Genomic DNA, 23,655 nt, shown 5'->3' with positions numbered 1-23,655 from the left:
TCTAGTGTACATGATAGGTTTGCGTTACTTATAAAGAAAAACCATTTTTTTTTAATATTTGTGTTTGTCTATCTGACTATGTCTGTCTGACTATCTGTCTGTCAGTTTATCCATCCGCAAATCCGCGTTTGTTCTAAGTAATCTCGGAAACGGCAAACCTATTTTTTTCATTTCTATGTTGACGAAGTCACAAGGAACAGCTCTAATGCTCAAATAAATCCCTTATATTGATACGGTATTAATCACAGCAACTCTAGTAACTGGCACAGATAATGTTGCAGTCTTATTCAAGGAGGTTTCTCTACGACCATTAATAAGGCCTATGTCGGTGGCCAGTGAAAATACTTCCTGTCATTACCTTCCGTAATAGTCGAAGAACACACGCCTCCCTTGTTACTGGCCATTTGATCTTATAAGGGTGTCATAAAATTAACTTCATAATAAAATGAAATCATATGCTACCTTTATTTCTACCAACCATTATTTTCAAAGGATTATTAATGAATGTTGAATATTCGTTGAAACAACGGTTGAATTTGTCACGGACTTAATACAGCCTAGAACATATGACATATAGAAATAGTCTTAACCTACAAAAGACTAGGAAGACTATTAAAATAGCACTTGTAGAACGCTTCAAGCAAATTCGGCGAAGTTACGAGGCTGTTTTAATATTGTTATAGAAAGAATAGGCTCGTGCACAGGACACGTAAGGTTATGCTATAAAATCAAGATCAACGTGCATCCTCGTGCCGACCAATACTGTAGGCCTGTAGGCGTCCTGCATTCAATGACACGCTAATTAAAAAGGCAATCGCCTGTACTTTCTAAATACAATCACATTGTATTATTTATATTATAGAAATTTCCCTGTCTTATATTAAATGCTTTTTTTAATATTTTTTTATTTCAAAACACAATTATTATAAACATATTTTAGGTTAATGCTTACTTTTAAAGTTTGGACATAGGCAAATTAAAAAATATTACCAACTACTAAGTTAATACGATCAACCATCCTTATCTTTCAAATATGTGAATGTGTTTTTCTAATGGAAAACTGTATTTCAGTATACAGGTACATTTCCGAAGTCTAACTGTCACTCTTTAATTCATTAATCGTTGGTTTCTGAGATCAAAATCTCTATATAAAACATATAGTCATCCCTGTATCTTTGACAACAGAGATAACAATATGTTTTAAACGGAGATTTAGGTCTCAGAATCATACGATAAGTCGGTCACTACAGGAGCCACTTGTGTAGATCTCATAGTTTGTAATTTAATATTACATATCACAGTTAGATTTAATCTGATTTTAAATGCTACATTATTGCCTTGACCGTTAGATTAATAATTGGTCGACATCAATACGCCCGGTTGTAACCCGGGACTTATACAAGTACCGGGACATGGCAAATAAATTAAAACGGAACGATTAACCGCCGATTAAAAGAAATGAAGTCCCACACGATCGTTTCGGTTTGCGTAACACACATGAGTACTGTATTATATCATTAAAATATTTTAAGAAATTTATTGTTCATCGCAGAGAGCGTGTTCTACACATCATTTTCATACAGTTCGGAAGTCACTCAGACATGACCCTGGTTGAAGTTTAACTTAAATGGTCACACAAGACAGGGATGAAGTGGAAGTAATTCCGCATTTCGTCTGATGAGTGTGATGCCTGAGGCCTAATTTTAGTCCTCTTTCACTTCCCACCCTTTTCTCATAAGGAAAAGATGGGAAGGGGAGGATTTGATGGAGGAGGAGATGCATAGTTAGGTTAAATATTCTCTTTTTGTTCGTCTCCTCTTTCGTCGATTAAGGGTATCGCATCTGCAATTGCGAATGTCTATGGGCAGCGGTCGCTTCGCCATTTTGGTGAAGTCATAGAATTAATATATTTTTTTAAACATTGAAAAACGTTCATACGATACCAAAATATTAGTCTGAATCAGCTCTTATATTGGCAATTTTCATTGTCATTTACGCTTCACAATCTTATAGTAGAGCTACTGGTAGTAATGGACCCGTCACCCCAGTCGTAGTTAGTCGACCCAGATCCGCTAGAGAAATGCAAATGCACCCTGCGAATGCATTATAATGGCACCTGCGCAATGACTACTCGCACACGACATAATGTTAGTTTCACAAGAGGGTAGCAAAGTGAGCCGGTGCAATACTGCTATTGTTTGTAAGTAAAAGTCAAGAGGCACTTCAAGAAGAAGAAGAAGAAAAGCCAAGATTCGAGTGTACTACAAGAAGTAGACACGTGTATAAGACAAGATATATTACAACTTTTTGAAAAAGGGACAGCAATATTTTTAATACAAGTATGACGGCAAGTGTGCGTTTGAAAACTACCAGTACAATAAGTAGTACGAATATATGCGACAAGTACATCAAAAATCTCTTACCAAATTTAACGTTGCACTGTTTATTTTCCTGGCTAATTGTGCTACCCTTGTGTGAAACAGCATAACGGAGTTCCGCGCTGCCTCTGACACGTTCGTTGAATTGTATAGGTAATGTGTAGGTTTACTTCCGCCTTCTGTAACGTCTCCCTCACCTTGATCCATTCATGCATCTCGCATCGCTAATCAACTTATAATTTCCTGGTAGGACATACTTGTAACATGTATTTCCTCTTATTACACAATAAGAGATGTTTTACTTTATTAATTTTCTTACAATATCTTACTAGTTTATGAAATACAAATTATCAAACTAAACCTCAAAATAATAAGAATAATTTTACAATAAGAAAAACTCTCCTTTACTTGCCACAAGACTAAAAATGGCACTTTTCTCAGCGTTTGGCTGCGTCTATGTACTCTTTCAGACTGCACTAGCGCGTGCGGCGGTCTTGGCGTCTGCGTATTCACAGTGGCGATCGAGCTAGGAGTGTCATTGCACATGTGATAGGTCGTTCTCAAACTTTGCTACGTATTTAGAAGACATGGATGAAGATTTGTTTTTATTAATGGAAAATTCATACTTTAAATGGAAATTTCAATATATGAAGTTTGGCACACACGATTTAAATAAAGGAAGAGAAAATTTTGGAGAATTTTATGTATTATACGCTGATTTATTACTATTAAATGTTGCAGATGTTTGCTTTGCCACATAGCAGTGCGATGTTGTACTGCAGATATAAATTCTTCAGTATTGATATCCATGACGATTGACGACGCTTCGGCGGGTGAATCAAAATGGTTTAGAACCACACGCGTAGTCGCCTAACAGACGCTATATCACTGTGAACGATACGGGCGTACTGAGCCATTAGAAACTCCCGCGCCACGCGCGCCCGCGCCCGCCTCATGAAGACGCGCAGCTCGCGGGAGCACTGTGAACGCAAATGGCGTCTGCATACATTTTGATTTACACGCGCCCGCGCTAGCACCCGCGCCCGCCGGCACTCTGAAAGAGTACTATGAGTGCCCATATTACTTCAATCATCAAGTTCTATTCTATAATACTTCCAATATGAATATTCAGTTGTTATTTGAACATCATAAGTAGTGTAGAATTATTTACAAAATTTTTATTTCAGATAGAAGTCGGTTTACATAACACGCTAATGTTTTTATTTGAACTGTCAATTGTCAACTCCGTCTTGATTGGAACACATTGGAGCGTGGTGTGCGCCGCTCAAGGAAATGCCGTGAGAAAACTCTCAGTTATTTACACAATTATTTATTTACATACGCACTACTTCATAACATCTTACAGTACATAAACTAACGATGTTAAAATGTGCAATAAAAAATGTACGTTATTATTGAAACTTACAACAACATGAGTAACTAATCTTATATATAAAATTGTCGTATCACAATGTTCGTTCCCGTACTCCTCCGAAACGGCTTGACCGATTCTAATGAAATTTTGTGAGCATATTCAGTAGGTCTGAGAATCTATTTTTCATACCGCTATTTAGTTTTTTGTAAATGCGCGCGGACGGAGTGGCGGGCGACAGCTAGTAGCTATATAATATTAAAAACAACTTAAACAGCAATACTTTTTATTTCCTTAGATATAAACGCATCAGGTGAACCTCTAGATGTTTAATTAAAAAATAAATTTTATTAATATGTATGCATTTCTCACAGTTACGATGATTATGTGATGTTAAGTAAGATAGATACAAAGTACGACGTCACTTTCGATTTCATTGCAACAGATGGAGAAAGCGTAGTTTATACTATACACTGTTACCGACCTTTCCAGTCGGTTAGTGGTCAACAGTGGTAGAGCCAACATATGTTGTACGAATGTGCCGACTCGAACGGTGCAATACCACGACCACACAGACAGACGTCTAATGGAAGTAATTCTGCATTTAGTCTGATGAGTGTGCGTTTCCAAGACCTAATTTTAGTTATCTTTCTCATCCCACTCGTTTCTTAGAAGGATGGGAAGGGAAAGTGGATTTGATAGAGGAGGGGACACGTAGGAAGGGAAGTTCTGTATTCTCTTTTTGTGCCTTCCCTCCTCGATTTAAGTTAGATAACGCATCTGCAAGTGGATGTCTATGGGCAGCGGTCGCTTCGCTATTTACCATAGTCCATATATCATATATGTATTATCTATGTCGTTTAGTACCTTTTAATAAAAAAGTAATAATTTCAGATATGTCAGCTCTTTACTAAATAACAAAAAACTTCTGTAATAAGCTAGATCTTGCTTGATTATTAATTTACTATGAATGATGACTACTTCCGGGTGTTTGAGATTCTTCGTTTGCCGCATTCATGAAATAACCGATACATCATTGACTTCACTTGGTCCAATATCCTCAACCATCTTGTTTTCAGAAGAAAATATTAAATACTTCAAAAAAAAATGAAACAAGCATTTATTCCAAAGGTTTTAATTCGCGTCTATTAGCACATTACGAGCACAAGGCAAACCTAAAAATAGTCAATTCTGTTTGTGTTCAATGACATAAAAACACCAATAGATGGCGTTGATCAATAAAAAAACCAGTACATTTTTAAGGCGATCACTCTTTTTAAAAATTGTATTGTAAATCTCAGTCACTAGATGGCGTAGTTTATGTCGTCTGCTATTCTGGATGTTTTAACAAGTCAGACGCTAGATGGCGTTGTAACTAACTCCTGTTGTGTCTGTTACCCCAACCACGGCGGTGGTCGTCTTTATATTCGTCCATGTTGCGTTGCCGCTCCAACTCCTCAGGATCATCTTCCTCAATTAGACGCTCCTACAACACGTATGAATGTATTAAAACAATTATACGCTAAATTCAGCAAGCGTGAGAAAAGCAATGAAAATGTAAAAAAAAACTTGAGAGGTGTCAAGGGACACCCGGATGGAACGAAGTTCCTTTCAATTAATTAGTGAAGGAACCAATGTTTATTCTATGCATAAAAAACTTAAGTCTTCACAAGAAGGACATTTTATTTCTATGAATTTTCGTTATATATTGTCACGTCGTTGCCATGGTGATATAGCAAAAAGTGTCGTGACAACTTTTCGTAAGAATTTTTTCCGTCTAGCCCCCTTTCACAACGCGCGATAAGGAACTTCGTTCCAATATAACACGAAGTCAACAACAAGGTAATCAAAATTCTAAACTAACCTTGTGTATTTGTTCTGCCTCATCTTGATCAGTGTCCGCAGATTGTATCTTAGTATGAGGTATATTTGGTCCGGGGAATCTATAAATCAGCAATAATTAAATTAAAAGAAAATAAAACCTTATTCAATAAGCTTAAAGGTGTAGTCTAACATATACTTACGTTCCCTCTTTAACTCGTTTATCATAGAACTCCTCAACAGTCATAGTAGGCAGGGAAGGATAGCCGGCTCCGAACACAGCCTTTTGTATCGCATCTCGGGTTATTATAACTGGTTTCAGCGGAACTGACCGCTCCTTCTGCCTTGACTTCGGTTCTAAAAATACAATATCAAAAAAATCTTAATTAAAACAGAATTTTGTATCTATTAAAGTAACTTTAGTATATACTAAAAACTTCTTTTATAACTTAGCTGTCGCACACAACACTATACAAGCTGGATTCTTACAAACTATGTTCTAAATCTATGCCAATTTCATCAAGATCCATTTCACCGTACATAACAAACATACCTCCATCCATTCATCTGTCTAAACTTTCGCATTTATAATATTAGTAAGATTACTGATCTTGAACAAGTTTAAGATGAAAATAAACAGCAATTGATCAAGTTATTTTTAAAGAAAATTATCTATATCTATATATATAAAAGAAAGTCGTGTTAGTTACACTATTTATAACTCAAGAACGGCTGAATCGATTTGACTGAAAATTGGTGGGCAGGTAACTTAGAACCAGGAAACGGACATAAGATAATTTTTACCCCGTTTTCTATTTTTTATTCTGGGCGGACGGAGTCGCGGGTAAAAGCTAGTTTAAAATAAACTTAATGTTATATTTACCTCCGCTATGTTTCGCCATATATTCTAAGATAGGTTTTTCCTGTTCAATGCTGGCAAGTTCATCCACCGCCTGATTGATGTAATGCAGTAACATTGTCTTAGCATACTCCCGCTTCGTCTCTTCATCTACACCAGCTAGTGACATCGCTTTGGACAGGTTTGTTAATTTATCTTTTAGCTCTTTAGCCTCCTTGTATCTCTTGATCTTTGCTTCTCTTGATTGAACCTGCAATCATAATTCTCGAAAAAAAAAGTCCAGGAGGCCTAAATTTAGTCCTCTTTTTTTTTGGAAATAATTGGATTTGGCAGAAGAGGGGACACATAGGAACGAGAAATATCCCCTTTCTGTGCGTCCCCTTCTCTGTTAATTAAAGGTAGGCAACGCATCTGCATTTACGGATGTCTATGGGCAACAGTCACCTCGCTATTGCGGCGAATCCAAGTGGCCGTTTGCTCGTTTGCCACCTTGACATAAAAAAAAATAGCACCATCTATTTTCAGTTAAAAGGTCATCTAATTGTTTAATTATAAAAAAAATATCTAATATATAAAATTCTCGTGTCACAGTTTTCGTTCCCGTACTCCTCCGAAACGGCTTGACCAATTCTCATGAAATTTTGTGAGCATATTCAGTAGGTCTTAGAATCGGACATCTATTTTAAATTTTTTTTTTAACTGCTCGCGGACGGAGTCGCGGGCGACAGCTAGTATATATATAATTTTTCACCTAAGTAGGAATTAATTTAATTTTTGTTTGTATGTACTAACCATATTGGTAATTTTAGCGATTTCACTCTGTGGTCGTGTTGTTATTGTTTGTGTTTCATTTTCACTGGACGACACCATCACATCTGTGAGGCCGTAATCTCTGCATCTTGTTAAGAAATCTCTGCAAAATAACAACTACAATGTAATCATATCATTACAAAAATTAAAAGTGATACTTATATGAAAAAAAGTTACGAGTTACAAGGTTTTATATTACACTAGCTTTTACCCGCGACTCTGTCCGCGCGGAATAAATAGAAATAGAAAACGGGGTAAAAATTATCCTATGTCCGTTTCCTGGTTCTAAGCTACCTCCCCATCAATTTTCAGTCAAATCGATTCATCTTGAGTTATAAATAGTGTAACTAACACGACTTTCTTTTATATATATAGATGATTAAGTGTGAGGAAATTTTTAAATGTTGTCAACCAACAAGATAAATTATAGAGGTTTACAGTCAAACAGGGATGTCTAGGGAGGTGAAAGAGATTGTTATCTGTTGGTTCTGTAATAAAATATATTAAACATACATCCACAAAGGAAATGGCATAAGAAAAAAATATACATGACAGCTACATTATGAAAAGGATCTCATGACACTTTTTTAAAATTGACAGGTCGCTAGTGAGCTATTATAATTAACTTTTGTTGAATTATGCTCAATGAGTCAGATAATTTGTTGGTCTATATTTGTAGAAATAACCTTGGAAAAAAATTATATACATCAGATGACTGGCCAGTAAAAGTCTTTGAAAAATTAAGAATATGAAACATACTTGAAATAGACTTCAGCTACATCTATAATGTCCTTCCTGTGTCTGCCACATAACTTCAATGTCAAGGTTCCGAGCAGTGCAGGCAACAGCAAATATTGCAGGCTGTCTGTCGGCAACTCCTCAAAACTCTCATTCTTACTGAACATTTCCAATAGCGAGACACGGTTTGTTGTCTTCTCAAATTTGCCTATTGCAGATTTAATTGTCATCTAGAAAGCAAGTAATTTTTTTTAATATTTAAGAATGTTAATTTTGTGTCAATCTTTTTGGTTGCACAAAGTCATCAAGTGTTCCTCCCTCACAAACCTTTACACCCGGTCAAATCTAAAACTGTATTCTGCAGTGACTCATACAATTTTCTGAGCTGCCAACATTTTTGGATACCAAGTTGTTACAATTATCACTAAATTAATTATAATTAACTAGCTTTTACCCGCGACTTCATCCACGAGGAATTAAAAAATGCACACAAGATAAAAAAAGTTCCTATGTCCTAGTTCTAAGCTACCTCCCCATCAATTTTCAGCTAAATCAGTTCGACCGATCTTGAGTTATAAATAGTGTAACTAACACGACTTTCTTTTATTTATATAGATTTCATACATTCCTCTGAGTTATACTTTTTAGTTGATTGCAACATTTTATTGTTTTTTTCTATTTACTAAATAGCATAAAATATATATTCTGGAATAAGACAAATTCAACAATATTTTATTGATTTTTAATTTTAACGATATTTATTAAATTAAAAACTTTAAGGGCCCATTTGAAACGAAATTGGTCTTCTTCTTTTATTAATTAATAGTGGACCCCATTGTTTTTTTTTTTTTTGATGATTTCACCAACGACAAGGTTGAAGATAAATGAAAAATTGGTGAGATAAACACAACACAAGACTGTTTTTAATTGACTTGACATGCTACCTTAAATGCGTATGGTACTCTACTATAATATGAAATCTGATGTCGCGAAATGTTTGCCTTGGTCCTTTTTATTGATTTTATTAAGCAATAAGTGTGCATACCTGAACCGGATCACTGTTGGTAGCTTCTTTGCCATTTTCTATGTCATTAAACATTTTCATAGCACTGTCGAACATCTCCTTAAGACTTTCATCATTTGAGGACTGTGGTGTACTGACTTCAGCCATAAGTATCACATGAATTTCTAAAACTGCAAGAATTCCTTTTTTCCGAAAAATCGACTTATAATGAAATTGAAATGTTTTTATAATTTTCAACCAATGGCAATGTCAAATGAATTCTGACAGTGACAGTGACACTTCGGTTAATAAATGAGGTAAATGTTGTCCTATCTAATGTTTTAAAATACGATTTAGCAAAGCAAAGAGAAATAGTAAGTATACTCTAGTGGTTTAAAGTATCTTCGTGCTTATAGTGATAGTGCTTAACCTTAAGCGTCGACGATATGCCTGCATTATGTATCTACGTAGTACCTTACCAGCATAGATGCATTATATCCCGGTTCCCGTTTATTATAGAACAACCAGACAAAAGCCAGAAGCCACAACGGCCTCGCGGTTCCGGCGTGTTTCCGGTGACCCATAATATAAATAGCTAAATAATTATAGTACTAAAGCTAAATGCCAATATCCAAGTTTTTTAATGGTCACCAATCACCAAGGGATAAAGGAGTTTCTTAGTGCTGTTTTCATACATAGCATTAAAATTAAAACTCTTAAAGATTTTAAACAAATATACTACTAACTCCTATTGACGGGAAGGTCAGATGTAATAATGTCAGTTTGCGGCCTGCAATTCATGATGCGGTGCGGGGCGTTGCGTCGGTAATAAGCCGCAGCGGCGCCGCTCGTGTGGCTCCTCTTTTACTCATGGAATCAACTCTCGCTACGTAGTACGTACGTACCACATACTACGCTAGGAGTATTATGTGTTCTGTGGCAAAGACGCAAAGAGTTTGTTGCAGTTGCAGTTGGGAGTTGTCGTGCGAGGCGAGTGCGTGTCTGGTGTCGCGGTGTCATGTAAGTTTATTCCTTGTAAGCAACGAGCCGGAAAAAAACAACAGACATGACCTCGGAATATGTGTAGTTACATTTTACTGTTTTTTTTTTGCCTTGGTCGTTGATAAAATTGGTTTTCTGTCGGTTGTTTCTTTTTTAATTTTGCTCTTCAAAATATGTAGTATTAAAAATCGTAGATTCTAAAAGGAAATGTTGATTGCATCTGATGTTTAGTAAACTGATACGGCTTACTTCTTAATACCACAACTAAAAAAATTGCATCTCATGATGTTTTTTATAAAAACACGATGATAGCGACAGATACCTATGTATATATTTTCAGAAATAAATACATTAATATTTATATTATCAATGATGTCTAATGCAATACATATTAGTTACCATCCAATAGTTAATCGTATTTATAAGATTACCAGAACTTAAAATAATAAGAAAAATAATCCTAAACACGTGAGGTGATTCCTGGTACCTATTCCTAGCAGATTTATTTTATTTTAGGCTGATATTCGCAGTAGCGTCGCGTCAACAGAAAGAAAGTTTTATAACGCAATACCAAAAGTGTTTTAACTGGTGCGCCCTACGAACGTCCTTTACGAAAGAAAGTATTGATTAAAAGTATGCGTTCGAAGAACAAATATGCTAGAAGCGTAAAAGGTGTGGCAGAAAAATTAAAATAATGGAAAACTTAGTATTTTTCCATCATAACACATTCACTATTGAGAACATCTGATACTTTCGCTTATGTTGTAAGATTCGTATAACCGTGCGTCCGCACTCCAAAACGTTCACATAAAACTTTGTTGTGGTCTCATGTTTTTTTAGAAAGAAGTATTTTATAAATGTTTACGAACTGCGCAGTGCGAAGCTGTAACACCAATGAATTGTAACTTAATACCATTACACATACGTTTAACTTGCTACATAAGCTAACTGCAAATGCAAACAGGTGCTAACTGTTGATTGCGCTCGTTATATAAACACTCACACACACACACACTCACATCTTTAGCTACACATATAATTGAGCATTACATTATGTTCATCATGTCGCTAAAGCCCTTTCAAAGAATTTTCAAGCAAAAAAGTAAACTTTCATAATTTTTTTAGTAAACTCTTATAGCTCCTTTAAAATGATTTAAAAGGACGCACGAAGGCAATGCGAGGTAAAATGGTTATTGTTTACTTAAAATTAAATTTTATTTACACTATTGTTTTTTTGCCTTCAGCATTTTACCTTCAATGGTACTAAACGTACCATTTAATTTAATTTAATTTATTTTCAATACAGTCTGCGCAAATACGAATGACATTCCAAAAGGACACAAATCTCTGACTCTCGAAATTTATCAGGTAATACAGTGCTTTTACGATTTTCACTTACTAAACTGGACTCGAGTTCGAATGGGGGAAAAGGGCGAACAGGTGGCACTGAACGTGTTAAATAAAAGGACATTTAAATAATACCTCAGTTCTATATTATGTTGAAGCTAGTCTTGTAGGTTAGGTTTCAAGGTTAGTACTGTCCATTGTCAGTCAGTATAAGTACATCATAACATAAGTGCGCGGCACTCCCCGGCGCAGCGGTCAACACATCGTCGTTACGCCACACCGCGCTGGATCACTGATTCACTATGAACCTAGTTAAAACTGCGTCTGTCTCATCTCATTGCCTAAAGTTTTATTGAACGTAGATAGAGTACGAAAGAACATTCAAATCATTCTTAGAAAGAGACAAATATAGTGTCACATACGATGCCCTATGCCTTGTTGCCAGTAAAAAAAAACAATTAGTGCTGTGGCCAAGTTTTCTTTGCAAACGGCAAAATTGATAATTTTGGTAAAAAATAGTGATAATCCGAGGTACAATTTGTTGTTATTATTTAAAGTTTTACTTCATCTCGAATAATTATGATAAAATAAAAGAAAAGTTATTTTAAACAATAAAACATGATTAATTAACTAGTTAACTATAACTGCTAAAATGACTTGAGCTTTTTTTGGATAAAATGATTGACAATAAAGAATATTACTAATCATTTTTTAGATAAACAACATTATCCTTAATATTTTACATCGGAAAAATAATTAACAATATTTCATTGAATTTATTTAGCGCTGATGGCCAACTGTTTGCCTATATGTATAAACAAGCTATCGCCAACGACTCCGTACGCGCGGACTTAAAAAAAACTTAATTAGTAGTTTATGTGTTCTTCCAGACTATGTTATCCATCTATGCCAAATTTTATCAAGATCCGTTGAGCCGTTCCGGAGATACCTTCTAACAAACATCCATACATTCATCCATTCATAAAAATTTTCGCATTTATGATATTAGTAAGAAGTGTTTACTCCTTCCTAAACAGGTTCATCGGGACTCGAGTGCACTTAGTCTGACCCTTAAGATCATTGCGCGGTTTTCTATATTTAGATACGTACCTTGTCGTCAGAACCACAACCTGTTTTTATCGCTTGTTTCCTTTGGATAATGCAAAAATAGAAGTAAGGAATTGGCCTCTTTTAAATTCCTCTTAGGTTTTACTTTTAAATAGCACGTACCTAAGGTGCAAGTTGTTTTAATTTGTACATAGTAGCCATGAGTCCTAGACCTTTCGTTAAAGTTGAAAAAATTAATTATAATTATGTCAAACGTATAAAATGCAATCAAAGGATTGTGAAGCTAAATCTCGGCTTACGGTAATATTATTGGCACGTGATAGAGAGGGCCTAATCAATACATGACCTAATCACGGTAATCGCTACTTCTGGAAAATTCTGGCGGGAAACGAGTAGTGGCCAGCGCAGGATGGCAGCCATTAAGGCGATTGTCGCGCCACTCCGGATTACGCATAATGTCACAATGGCGGGTACAATTCAAGGCACGGTGCGGCCGAGCGGGAATGACGAATTGACCTCGGTCCATTGATGATCCATGGGAAAAATAAGACTGTTGAATGAATATTTCCAACACAGTGCAAATAGAGGTTGTATAAGATTTATCTGTTTAACATTTATTAATACGTTTATAAACAACGCCGACGTTATGTTCAAAGTTGTAATAACACACATAAAAAAAAAAAATACAGTCGAATTGATAACCTCCTTCTTTTTGAAGTCGGCTAAAAAGGTACTAGATGTCGAAGTCAAAAGCGCTGTGAATAGTAGTTGTAAAATATAATTTACTATACCTTGCTATACTCGGCATTTTTCTGACCTCGCTGTCACATTATTGTTGGTAAAATAATTATCTATAAACATCCGGAAAACACAATAATCTCATTCAATTAATATTTTTATTCCAAAAGAGTTTTACACACAGTGACCTATCACCTTAAGATCGTTTTATTTTTTATTTTGTTAAGAATATTGAACAGCATTCAAAACATGTAATATGTATTCATTCAATTTGTCGTTCCCAGCGATTGTTTGTACACATAATTATTGTTTGTGCACGACGTAACTTGAATCCTAATCATGTCATAATATCGCCATATCTTAGCAACATAATAGTAACTGGATGCACAACCTATGTAATAACAGAAGAACAGAGGTCAAGAGCAAATTTAGAATTATTGAGTACCTATTAAAGACCAATTTCATTCTATTGGCTGCCGCACGTTGGTAATCACTTTTTGACCAGACAAAGCCAATAACAGTAAAACCATCTGGCCGGTTCCTATATTGTTATATTTTTTTATGTTATATATATATATTTTTGATTTCACAAGTAAACGCGTTTACGTTAATCATTATACTGACTTGAAACTTTAAAGCTTAGTATGGACCTTACCTGAAATAACATCATCTTTAACTTCTAAAAACCCGAAACGGGCATGGACCTGAAGAAATTTTATAAGAATAAATATTAAATATACTTAATTGTTTTTATTCCAGATCTATTCTCATCTAATATGGGTGCGAATGTATTGTGAAAATCCCGTATACGAAGACAATCATCAAATCAAACATGGCTGCCGTAACGGTCTTTTCTCTATGCCTCCTGGCGAGCGTTGTATATGGTTTCAATGGCGACAGCTTCGAGCTGGAGTGTCCGGACGAGTGTGACTGTCACTACTTCAGAATCAACTGGGTCACCGACTGCTCGGAGAGCAACCTCACTGAGGTTCCCTACGATGAGCTCAGTATGAGCGTGTACATTCTGGACCTCAACGGCAATAACATAACAACGCTACAGACATTCCCCCCTGACATCAAGATGAGGAGATTACAGATCGCGAATAACAGACTCACCAGGGTTGAGAAGAATTCATTCAAAGGACTCGAATATCTCATAGATGTCGATCTGTCCGGGAACAATATCACATATGTGGATCCGGAAGCATTCTTGTAAGTTTATTTGCTTCTTCTTTTTCTATTCAGTCACGTAACGCCCGCTGGGCATGAACATTAATTTGCTTACTTATTTTAATGATATTAGTTTGTAATAATGTTTCGTAAAGAAAAAAATGGTTATTGTGAGAAAACTATAAAAGATAGATATATGCTATTGCGGACTTTTATTTAGCACATTTAAAGAGCTACAATTCGCCATACATCATTTTGATGTAGGTCTTATAGTTTAGCCTACGTAAGCGCTGAAAGCAAAAATGTCCCTAATTTTCGCACCAAATTTTGAAGCTATATTCAAAATCTACTAGTCTTCTAGTTATTTAAAAAAAAAAACAAAAAAATGGGACCCATCTGCAAGCACTTCCTTTCGATTAAAATATTTTTTATCAAAATCGGACCACCAGGGGCGGAGATTCGCGGTAACACACATAAAAAAAAAAAAAATTCAGTCGAATTGATAACCTCCTTCTTTTTGAAGTCGGCTAAAAAACAAAGATCAACGTTGATAACATGGTGTGTACCTCTATTTGAAATTGGCGTAATTGAAAACACGAAAACTACAAAAGTTTTAAAAGATACAATGGAACATATGTTTCCATAACGATTTATTAATTCAAGAGTAAAGAAACTTTAATTCGCGTATCGTATCGTATATAGCTCTTTACGTATCGATTATTTGTAAATATGATCGTAATTTCCCGGAAACCAGTATGACTAAGTCAGAGAGCGTCTTTTCCGCGTTTAATCCCATTATTTCAACAGAAGGCAATGTCAGACGGAAAGCCGATAACTGCCAGGTCATTGCGTTCAATAATTATAATTCACGCGAGGTTAGCATACAGACTGTACTAAAATACCCTTTGTTATAGCACTCAATAAATAAATATTTATATGAATAAATAATATTCATAAATAATTAAAAAAACGAATATATACTGAGTTCAACCATGTACTATTTAACTTGATTCTTGATAATCATCAGATAAATTTAACTAATGCACGTTTTACTGCAACTGATATCCAATATATTTAATATGTAATTTAATATCTATACATAGGTTAATAATAATAACACAAGCAAGTAGACTCAGAATCGTAAGACGATCAAACGGAAGTGCAAACTCCTTGTATGCGATCTATATCTGATAGCTTTGACATGATTTATATTGTTTACCTTCGATTATTTATAAGTACTTAGTGTTGTCACCAGTAGGAAATGTAAAGCGCTTGAATGGTAAGACTCTAGAATTTGTAGATTCGTAATGCGGATGGAAAAAAGTTTAGAAACGTCACTCGTCAAAAGAATAGATGAAGATATGTAATTAGATCATTTGTATGTTTGTGGCCAATGAATTCAGTATCAATTCATAAAACAATATAAGTAGATAGGTAGAATATTAACAGGTGGCGAGACAGTTACTATCACAACACAATAAATGACAAAATTGTAGCAATTGTTGCTGAACTTGCGGCGAAGTGGAATGACGGCAAATTGCCTCAGCTCAGGCCAATATTAGATAATGGGCGCATAAAGAAGGCAAATTGAATTCGCCACACACACACACTTCTTATACGTTTTGAGGCCCCTTCATCCTTGCTTTGTCTGTATCAAGATTTACATTCATATGAAAAATACAATCAAATAAGAACATCCGAAGTTTTATCTATTCATTTTAATAATGATAATTTTTACGTCTGTTACAGAGACTCGCGAGGCCTCCTTAATGTGGAACTTCAAGACAACCCGATTACAACTGTGGACGGGCCATTCCTGATCTCCAGCACGCTGCAGTACCTCGACATAAGTTCCTGCAATCTTTCTGTCATCAACACACAGTTCTTCGACAACATCACATCTTTAACAACAGTGGATCTCTCTAGTAATCCTCTCCGTAAGCTGGATGTCGGTGTTTTTGATGTCTTAACAAGTCTAGACAACTTAAACTTAAACGACTGTCAACTCACAACAATTAGCGATGGTGCATTTTCTTCTTTGACAAACCTTAAAAGGCTAGAACTCGCAGATAATTTCTTAACTAACACAAACTGGTCCGAAGTACTAGGAAATCTAATCAGATTGGAATATCTCAATTTGAGAAAGTCAGGCATAACTTCTTTGACCGAAGACACTTTTTCGAACTGTACAAATTTGGTCACACTTATTTTAGCAGACAATGAATTGCGAGATTTAGAAGTTGCAGCCATATTAGGTAATAGCGTCACCCACTTAGAATTATTAGACCTATCTAACTGTCACATCAAAGGTCCGATTTCGGGAGAAGCGTTTGCAAACGCGACTAAATTAAGAGTTCTTTATCTTTCTGGTAATCCGCTGTTTGCACCAGATTTACAGGAAGCACTCGAACCTCTTCCCAAATTGGAAAGACTATTCTTGAGCAACTGTGGTTTGCATAATCTCCCAGATAACTTTAACGTTTTTGAGAACCTGTTAGAACTAGATATATCACATAATCCTCTAGTCAATGTGTTTACTAAACTCCTAGCTCCCCTAGAAAAACTGGAATATTTAAATATGGGCTACAGTAATTTATCTTACATAGGACCAGACTCTTTTGCAAAGATGACCTCTATGAAACGTCTTATTCTTTCTGGTAATGATCTACTTTCTCTAGAAGCGGGTCTCTTTGGAAATTTAACGCAATTGACAACATTAGAGTTGGAATTCTGCGGACTTAAACGGCCGCTTAACGCAAACGCATTCTTTAAAAATCTCACTTATATGGATTTGCGAGAGATCCGGCTAAGTGGAAACCCTCTTGTAATCCCTGAATCTGGACCTCTGTTCCCGAGGCAATTGTCCCAGGTTACGATACTCGATCTCAGCAACTGCAACATTCTATCTTTGAACAGAGATGCTTTCAAAAACACCGAGAACATTACTGACCTAAACTTAGCGGGTAATCATATTAAATCCGGCGATAACAGCCTGTCTTTCTTAGAACGACTTCGTCACATAGAAAAAATTAACCTTAGCAACAATAATTTGACAACTATAGAACCTGAAGTATTCATAAACAATCCTAAGTTACGATCACTAAATCTGCTCGGTAATCCTTTCTTATGTAACTGCAAGATAGCCGAAATGTGGGATTGGGCAAACATGATAAAGGGAGACTTGGATATGTTGGTCGGAGCCAAGAGCGCAGAGAAAGACATCGTCGTAAAAGGCAACAAAAAGAAAAAGAATTTGTACTGCCATTACAACGAGACTCAGCTCCGCAATTTGACGCTAACGATTAACAAATCAGTGCCGGGTCGAAGGCCTTTCGTAAAACCTAGAGAGCTTACTTACGCTTATAGAACGTGGGCGAAATATGTTAGAGAGTCGGGCTGCGAACCAGTGGTGAAGATTTTAAGACCCGTTGCTTTAGTGGCCGACCTATTTGATGTCAATAGCGGGCATATATCCACAGCGGCTTTAGTTCTAGCTGTCCTCGCGTTAATTTTAGGCATGTCCACCTTAGTTATGACGATTAGATTGTTTCGGAAAAAAGCACACATAATGGTGGATACAGAACAAAGAAAGTTAAGATAGAAATTAAGACATGTAGTTATTTCCAATTTTATAATATTAATTTAATTACAAAACCTATTTTTGTACCTATTTATGTTAAAGATTGTATTTTCTTAGGATACTGTTTAAAAATTCTTCTAAATTAAGTAAAAATGTTTGCCTAAATAGATTTAGCATATTTTATTCAAATATAGTTTTGTATATTACTAGTCAAGTAACATTGTGAGGTTGATATTTCTCACGTAACTTGTTAAAGATTTTTCAGTATTGATTTCACTAATAAAACTATCTAGATCTTCTCGTTATTTTATTGAATAATTTATATTTATATACATGTCACTCTATGGCTATATACTTAAGTATATACTCAACGATGGCATTAAAACCAGCCTAGGTTTGTTATTGCTTATTTCCTTTTCAGTTACTCAGTAAAATCACAAATATTTTACATAAACCATTATGTAAAGTATAAAAGCCATACGTATGCGACTCTTTAAGATGTAACCCTAGTTCGATGCAGCCTTTTTATTTTTCGTTTCGGGTTGTGAGTGTGGACTCACTAAACTCTTCTTTGACTATCCTCAAGTGCGACTATAGATGGAGATGGTACCGTGACCACCAAAGGACCGCAATAAGACTGAGTTCTATGTAGTCTGTATGAAATTAATTATTACCCGATTGACTCGGGAGGTAATGTTTATGCACACATATAAGTTTTTATGTATGTACACCAATTCCATTATAACCTAAACGAACATATCGATTTTGACGAGTGAAGTTTCGTTCAGTTCGTACCTTCTTTCCCTGAGTGTCATAGTCAATTGTGTTTTTAAGTAGCAAATTGTTTTATTATTTGTTTTAAAAGTTTCATAGAATAAGGAATTTATTAACAAACTTCTCTGTCACTGCCATGTTAACTCATGGATACTCACACTTTAATAGTACAATTGAGTGACGCATTTGACTAAATAAATAAATATACTGATATATAAATTTAAACATTCGTGCTTTTTACTATCATAATATTCGGAAGAGACGGAATTTTAAGGTTCCGATATTTCGACACAGTAGCCCGGGAAATAAATTTCAAATACATCTCATTTCTTACGAAAATTAAATAGAGTACTGTAAAAACCTAGGTGTTTCCAATCCAACCGGAAACACCCACCAATATTAGATTTCATTTGCAAATTTAGAAATAAAAAGTTATAAAAAAATTATGTTTTTATCAATTAGAAATCCGTAAATAACTTTAAAATTGCAAAAATATTTTTCGGCAAAAATCAATTAGGTTTTTCTTTGCTTGTTTCAACGTGCATAATGATCTCTTAGGCAATGCAGCCTTAGCAAATAGTTACACTTTTTCAAACCAAATAAAAAACACCAAGAAGTGTTTGTGATCTGATTGTATACTTTTTAACTTATTTTATTTTCTCGCCCTCGACGTATTTCTTCATTTGTGAAAAGCAACCTTTCGCGTCACTCGATTGTTGCGGAAGCATATATAATCAGTGTTTAGTGTTTTTTGCTCCCTTTACGGTACGGTAGCTGACTCCACTGAAGACCGGAGAAATTTTTATTTTATTTCTATTTATAGTTGATTGGCAAAATCGGGGCAAGAAATAGATAGCGTCACGTAACGTATCGGCGGAGAAAGTTTGTTGCAAAATATTGAACAATTATTTAACGATTTCAGTTTACAACCGCAGTACACATTTAATAAAATAAAAAGTAACATTGAATTAATTTATTTTTATACCACTACATTTAACTTACACTAACTTTTGGTTCAATAAATAACTCTATCAGCTTTTGTTGCTACCTCCTGATGTACTACTCTTTGTAATGTACCAATTTTCTTTGTACATTTTTTTCCTTGCCCCAGGTTTTTCACTCTCGAGCCTTACGTTGCTCGCCATCGGCGACAGTTCGCTGTCGAGGAGATAAGGTAAAGAGGAAGGCTCGAAACCGTATTGGAACTGAGGTTCTACGAATTGTGTCTTCGTTTTAAATCGTTGAAACGGTTGAGAATCACGAGCGGTATTGTCACGGGGAGTTTCTTTGGTGTAATCAAATTCGTACAAAACTGTCGGCGCCGCAGCCGCATGGTACCTGGCAAACTGTTGCTTGGGTTTTTCTTCTGGATCGTAGTAGTAAGGAATAGCGGAGTACTTGGCGTTTTGCTTTTCATGCTCCTCGTTTTCATTTTCATTTCTCTTTGCGCTAAAATAATTTTCGGGTTTATGTTGTTTATACATCTCAAAGTATTCCTGTTTGTTAATATGTCTATCGTTGATACTTTCAGGTTTAGCGGCGGTAAAACCTAAGAAATAATCTTCTTTCACTTTATCTCGACTGTCTTTGTAACTGGAGTGGGTTTCTTTCGGAAACTTATCACTTTCCTCATAATATTGCTGGAAGGGCGCATGCTCAAAATCAAAATTATCATTCTCACGAGCTATGGCGTACGCTTCCGGATTGTAGATGTCCTTTTCGATTTCTTCAGAATTCCTCTCGTATCCTGGAAATCCGAAAGCTGCATTTTTGTAGGCTCTTTCGAAATTTTCTTCTTTATCTTCTTCTTCGTTGGCCGGTTGCCTGTTCTGGTTTTCATTATTATTACCTTCAGAAAATTCACGACCGCCTTTGGGTTTTTCATACGTATGTGAATTGCGGACATAGTCATCATGGTGTTTCCGGTGTTGTCCTCCACTCTGTTGTGTTTCTTGCGGACGGTCAGGTTGCTGGTTGTGTATGTGCTGTTCAGGATCAACTCGAATATGCTCGTTGGGTCTATGTGCGGGTAATTGGTTGTTATGATTATTATTCTTAGAAATTCCGGCATGATAATGTCTGTGTTTGATTTGAGAATTAACTAGGTCCATAAATGATTTTGGGAACTCATGATTATCTATATGAGATTCATCTTGGAGATTTTTCTGATTGTAAGTCACTTGTCTATGCTCTGGCACCAATTGGTGTGAGGGCTGAGGTGCATTTGAATATTGGTCACGTTGTATGTTGTAGGTATTTTGCGGAGACTGTGGCTGTTTCGGAATATCATCTTCAGATGAATTTTCTGGCAGCTCGATAGAAATCACCGGCTGCTTTGCACGGACGTGATCACTTTGCTCTTCGTTTTTATTCTCGTCTTTGGATGTGTACGTTAGTTGCTTTGGATCTTGTTCACGATTTTTGTTATGCGCTTGATTTTCTTGCTGGGGAGCCCTAGAATTATGCTCGTAACTATAATGTACAGGTTTTGACTGAACTTGTTTCTCGTATGTGTATTGGATAGGTTCAGACCTTGTTTCTTTGTTGTAGCTGTAATTAATGGGCTGCGATTGCTCCTCTTTGTTATAGTTGTACGTGACGGGCTTTGATGTCATTTCTTTATTATAACTTATAACTTGTTCCTTGTACGTTTCCTTATAATTAGGCGACTTAATTTCATGGGAGATCTCAGGACTTGCATTCGGAGTTTCGTTCATTGTGATATCTGGAGTTTGATGGTCGTCTTCATTTTCATTATATTGTGGTCGCGGTTGTTTCTTTTTATTTATGTTTTGCTTTGACTTTGGTTTATTTCTAACCACTCCACTTTCTTTAGATTTAGGTTTGAGTTGTCCTGATTTATGTTGTTTTTTGTTATTAGCATTATAATCGTGCAATGAATGATAAGTTGCTTCATTTATTCTTGGCAAGAAATGTTGTACTTGAGGTACCAGTGGGTTATCGAACGTCAATGGTTCAAGCAGACTGATGTCTAACAAAGGTAGGGGCGGTCTAGTTTCCAATGATAATACAGTTTTTTTTCCATTAACATAAGTAGTAACTTTGGCGGGAGCCGCTTGCAATTGTTCTTTATCAACGCGCAGCGGTTGGGGATTATTAAGATTTGAATTTTTGTGTTCTTGGGCAACTGCCGAATTTCTAGGCGACTCTTGTAAACGCTGAAATTTCGGTCCATTGCTTTGCTGTTCCACAGACTGCAAGTTGACAAAAACCGATTTGTTGCTGGAGGGTTGTTGTTGTACCACTGGATGAGGAGTAAAGTTATTTTGTTGAACTGGAAACGAAGCAAAATTCCTTGTATTTGCATTATGTACGACGTGTTGCGGTACTGCGTATCTTGCAAATGGCGATGACCCGGGTGCTTGGAATCCGTGCACGTTGAACTGTGTAGGTGCAAAAAAATGTTGTGCTCCTTGTTGTGCCCCAGGTGTGCCAGACACCAAAGGTTGAGACAGGTGTAGTGGCAGATCTTGAAGGCGCACAAACTGTTGAGGTAATGTTGTCTTAAATCCCACCATTTGAGGCGTCTCCGCAAATTTTCCGTAGGAATCCGTCAAAAAACCGTTTGTGTTCTGTATAACAACTCTCTCTCGGTTAACGGGCACGAGCTGCATATCTCTCGGTGCAGTCGCGAGCCCCGGGGCATGGAACGAGTAGGCGGCGTAGGGCGCAGCACTGGCGTACACTACCGCGGGAACATGGCGGTACAGGTGGGAACCACTTTCATTGGCAATGTTGTCTACCAGATTCACTTTAGGCTTTTCAGGTTCACCTAACGTTTCACTCAACGCAAGGCACGCCAATATCAGTAATGCCTGTGAAGAAAAGCGTTATTCAAATTAATGTATTATAAGAGACTACTTTACACCACGATAAATAATGATTATAACCTGTGACTTAAAACCTTCTTCATCAATCCAAACCATGATTTTTATTCTATAATAAGTACGACTAATAGTTAATAGAAAAATTATAAGTACACTCTTTTATTCACTAAACACAAAAAAATAAACTTTTGTTTTTAAACGCACAACGCTAAAATTAAATTATCAAATAAGATTTTAATAATCTGTTAAATTACCTTTCTCCTCATGATGGGCGTTGTTGGATCTAAGAACGCGGGAGCGGCACTGCAGAGTCACTCAACTGTTCACCATCTTATATTGAAAAGCGCGCGAAATACGGACCTGTCATTTTCCGACATTCCCGCGCTGCGTTATGTCATACCTTCAAACAAATATCAACATAAATAATATTATGTGACTGAATGTAGCCCGAATGCACTCCTCTTATTGATAAAGTAGATAAAAGATTGCATCACGGCGACTTAAAGGTAGCCAACGACACAACTAATAAAACTTACAAATAAAAGAAAAAAGTTTGATTACAACGACGTTTGGACGAACTCACCCGTTCCGCTTTTCGTAACGAAAGGGGCCGTCTTTGATCGTCGTTTTATAAAGCGATCATTACATTTAAAGAAAGATTTATTAATAATTAATTCACGTCACAACATTGTTAACGTTTCAGATATAATTGTTTATTAAACTTTATTTACCAAAACTTTAAAGCTTTATTTTATTTATTTGGCTATTATTTCATTTTCATTACAAAATAATATAGAAACAGAATTGTTTAAGACTTACGAATTACTATGTATTTAACTATGCCAATGATATTTTGAAATCTTAAAAGTATCTTAGCGTGGAACTACGACGAATCTGTCATTTAAAGAACGTTTTGCAAGATAGCTTAACGGTGAGAGATGACAAGGTTAAATTGCGAACTTACCGCGTTTTTTTAAGTCAGCTGGGATTTGAATCTTTCTTGACGCTGGTAAGTCATAATCTCAGCCACCGAGCTATCGTTTTGTATTTAAAAAAAACCACCACAAAATGAAAAATGTTTTAATTGAAATAAACATGAAATAGTAGCTGTGAAAGGATTAGCTTCATGCTTCGCGGAGCGGATCTT

General features: G+C 35.9%; 3 protein-coding genes across 3 annotated transcripts; 1 reads left to right on the top strand and 2 right to left on the bottom strand.

Moving 5' to 3' along the window:
• Positions 1 to 4,980: 4,980 nt before the first annotated feature.
• On the bottom strand, positions 4,981 to 9,222 carry LOC106710473 (immunoglobulin-binding protein 1). Its single transcript, XM_045683403.1, has 7 exons — positions 9,024 to 9,222; positions 8,000 to 8,208; positions 7,223 to 7,343; positions 6,455 to 6,680; positions 5,775 to 5,928; positions 5,615 to 5,693; positions 4,981 to 5,236 (listed from the first exon to the last, which is right to left on the bottom strand). Exons 1-7 carry the CDS (start codon positions 9,147 to 9,149, stop codon positions 5,126 to 5,128), a joined length of 1,026 nt encoding a protein of 341 aa, XP_045539359.1. The 5' UTR covers positions 9,150 to 9,222; the 3' UTR covers positions 4,981 to 5,125.
• Positions 9,223 to 9,902: 680 nt separating this feature from the next.
• Positions 9,903 to 17,950, top strand: LOC106710490 (slit homolog 2 protein). Its single transcript, XM_014502559.2, has 3 exons — positions 9,903 to 10,001; positions 13,896 to 14,348; positions 16,056 to 17,950. Exons 2-3 carry the CDS (start codon positions 13,969 to 13,971, stop codon positions 17,905 to 17,907), a joined length of 2,232 nt encoding a protein of 743 aa, XP_014358045.1. The 5' UTR covers positions 9,903 to 10,001; positions 13,896 to 13,968; the 3' UTR covers positions 17,908 to 17,950.
• A 1,709-nt stretch (positions 17,951 to 19,659) lies between these two features.
• LOC106710494 (GATA zinc finger domain-containing protein 14-like) lies at positions 19,660 to 23,179 on the bottom strand. The gene is made up of 2 exons (XM_014502569.2): positions 22,763 to 23,179; positions 19,660 to 22,496 (listed from the first exon to the last, which is right to left on the bottom strand). Exons 1-2 carry the CDS (start codon positions 22,772 to 22,774, stop codon positions 19,692 to 19,694), a joined length of 2,817 nt encoding a protein of 938 aa, XP_014358055.2. The 5' UTR covers positions 22,775 to 23,179; the 3' UTR covers positions 19,660 to 19,691.
• Positions 23,180 to 23,655: the final 476 nt, after the last annotated feature.

The sequence above is a fragment of the Papilio machaon genome, chromosome 2 (assembly GCF_912999745.1).
Source record: "Papilio machaon chromosome 2, ilPapMach1.1, whole genome shotgun sequence".
Taxonomy (NCBI): Eukaryota; Metazoa; Arthropoda; class Insecta; order Lepidoptera; family Papilionidae; genus Papilio; species Papilio machaon.
Note: the sequence above shows the minus strand (reverse complement) of the source record. Positions and strands in the feature narration are given on the sequence as shown.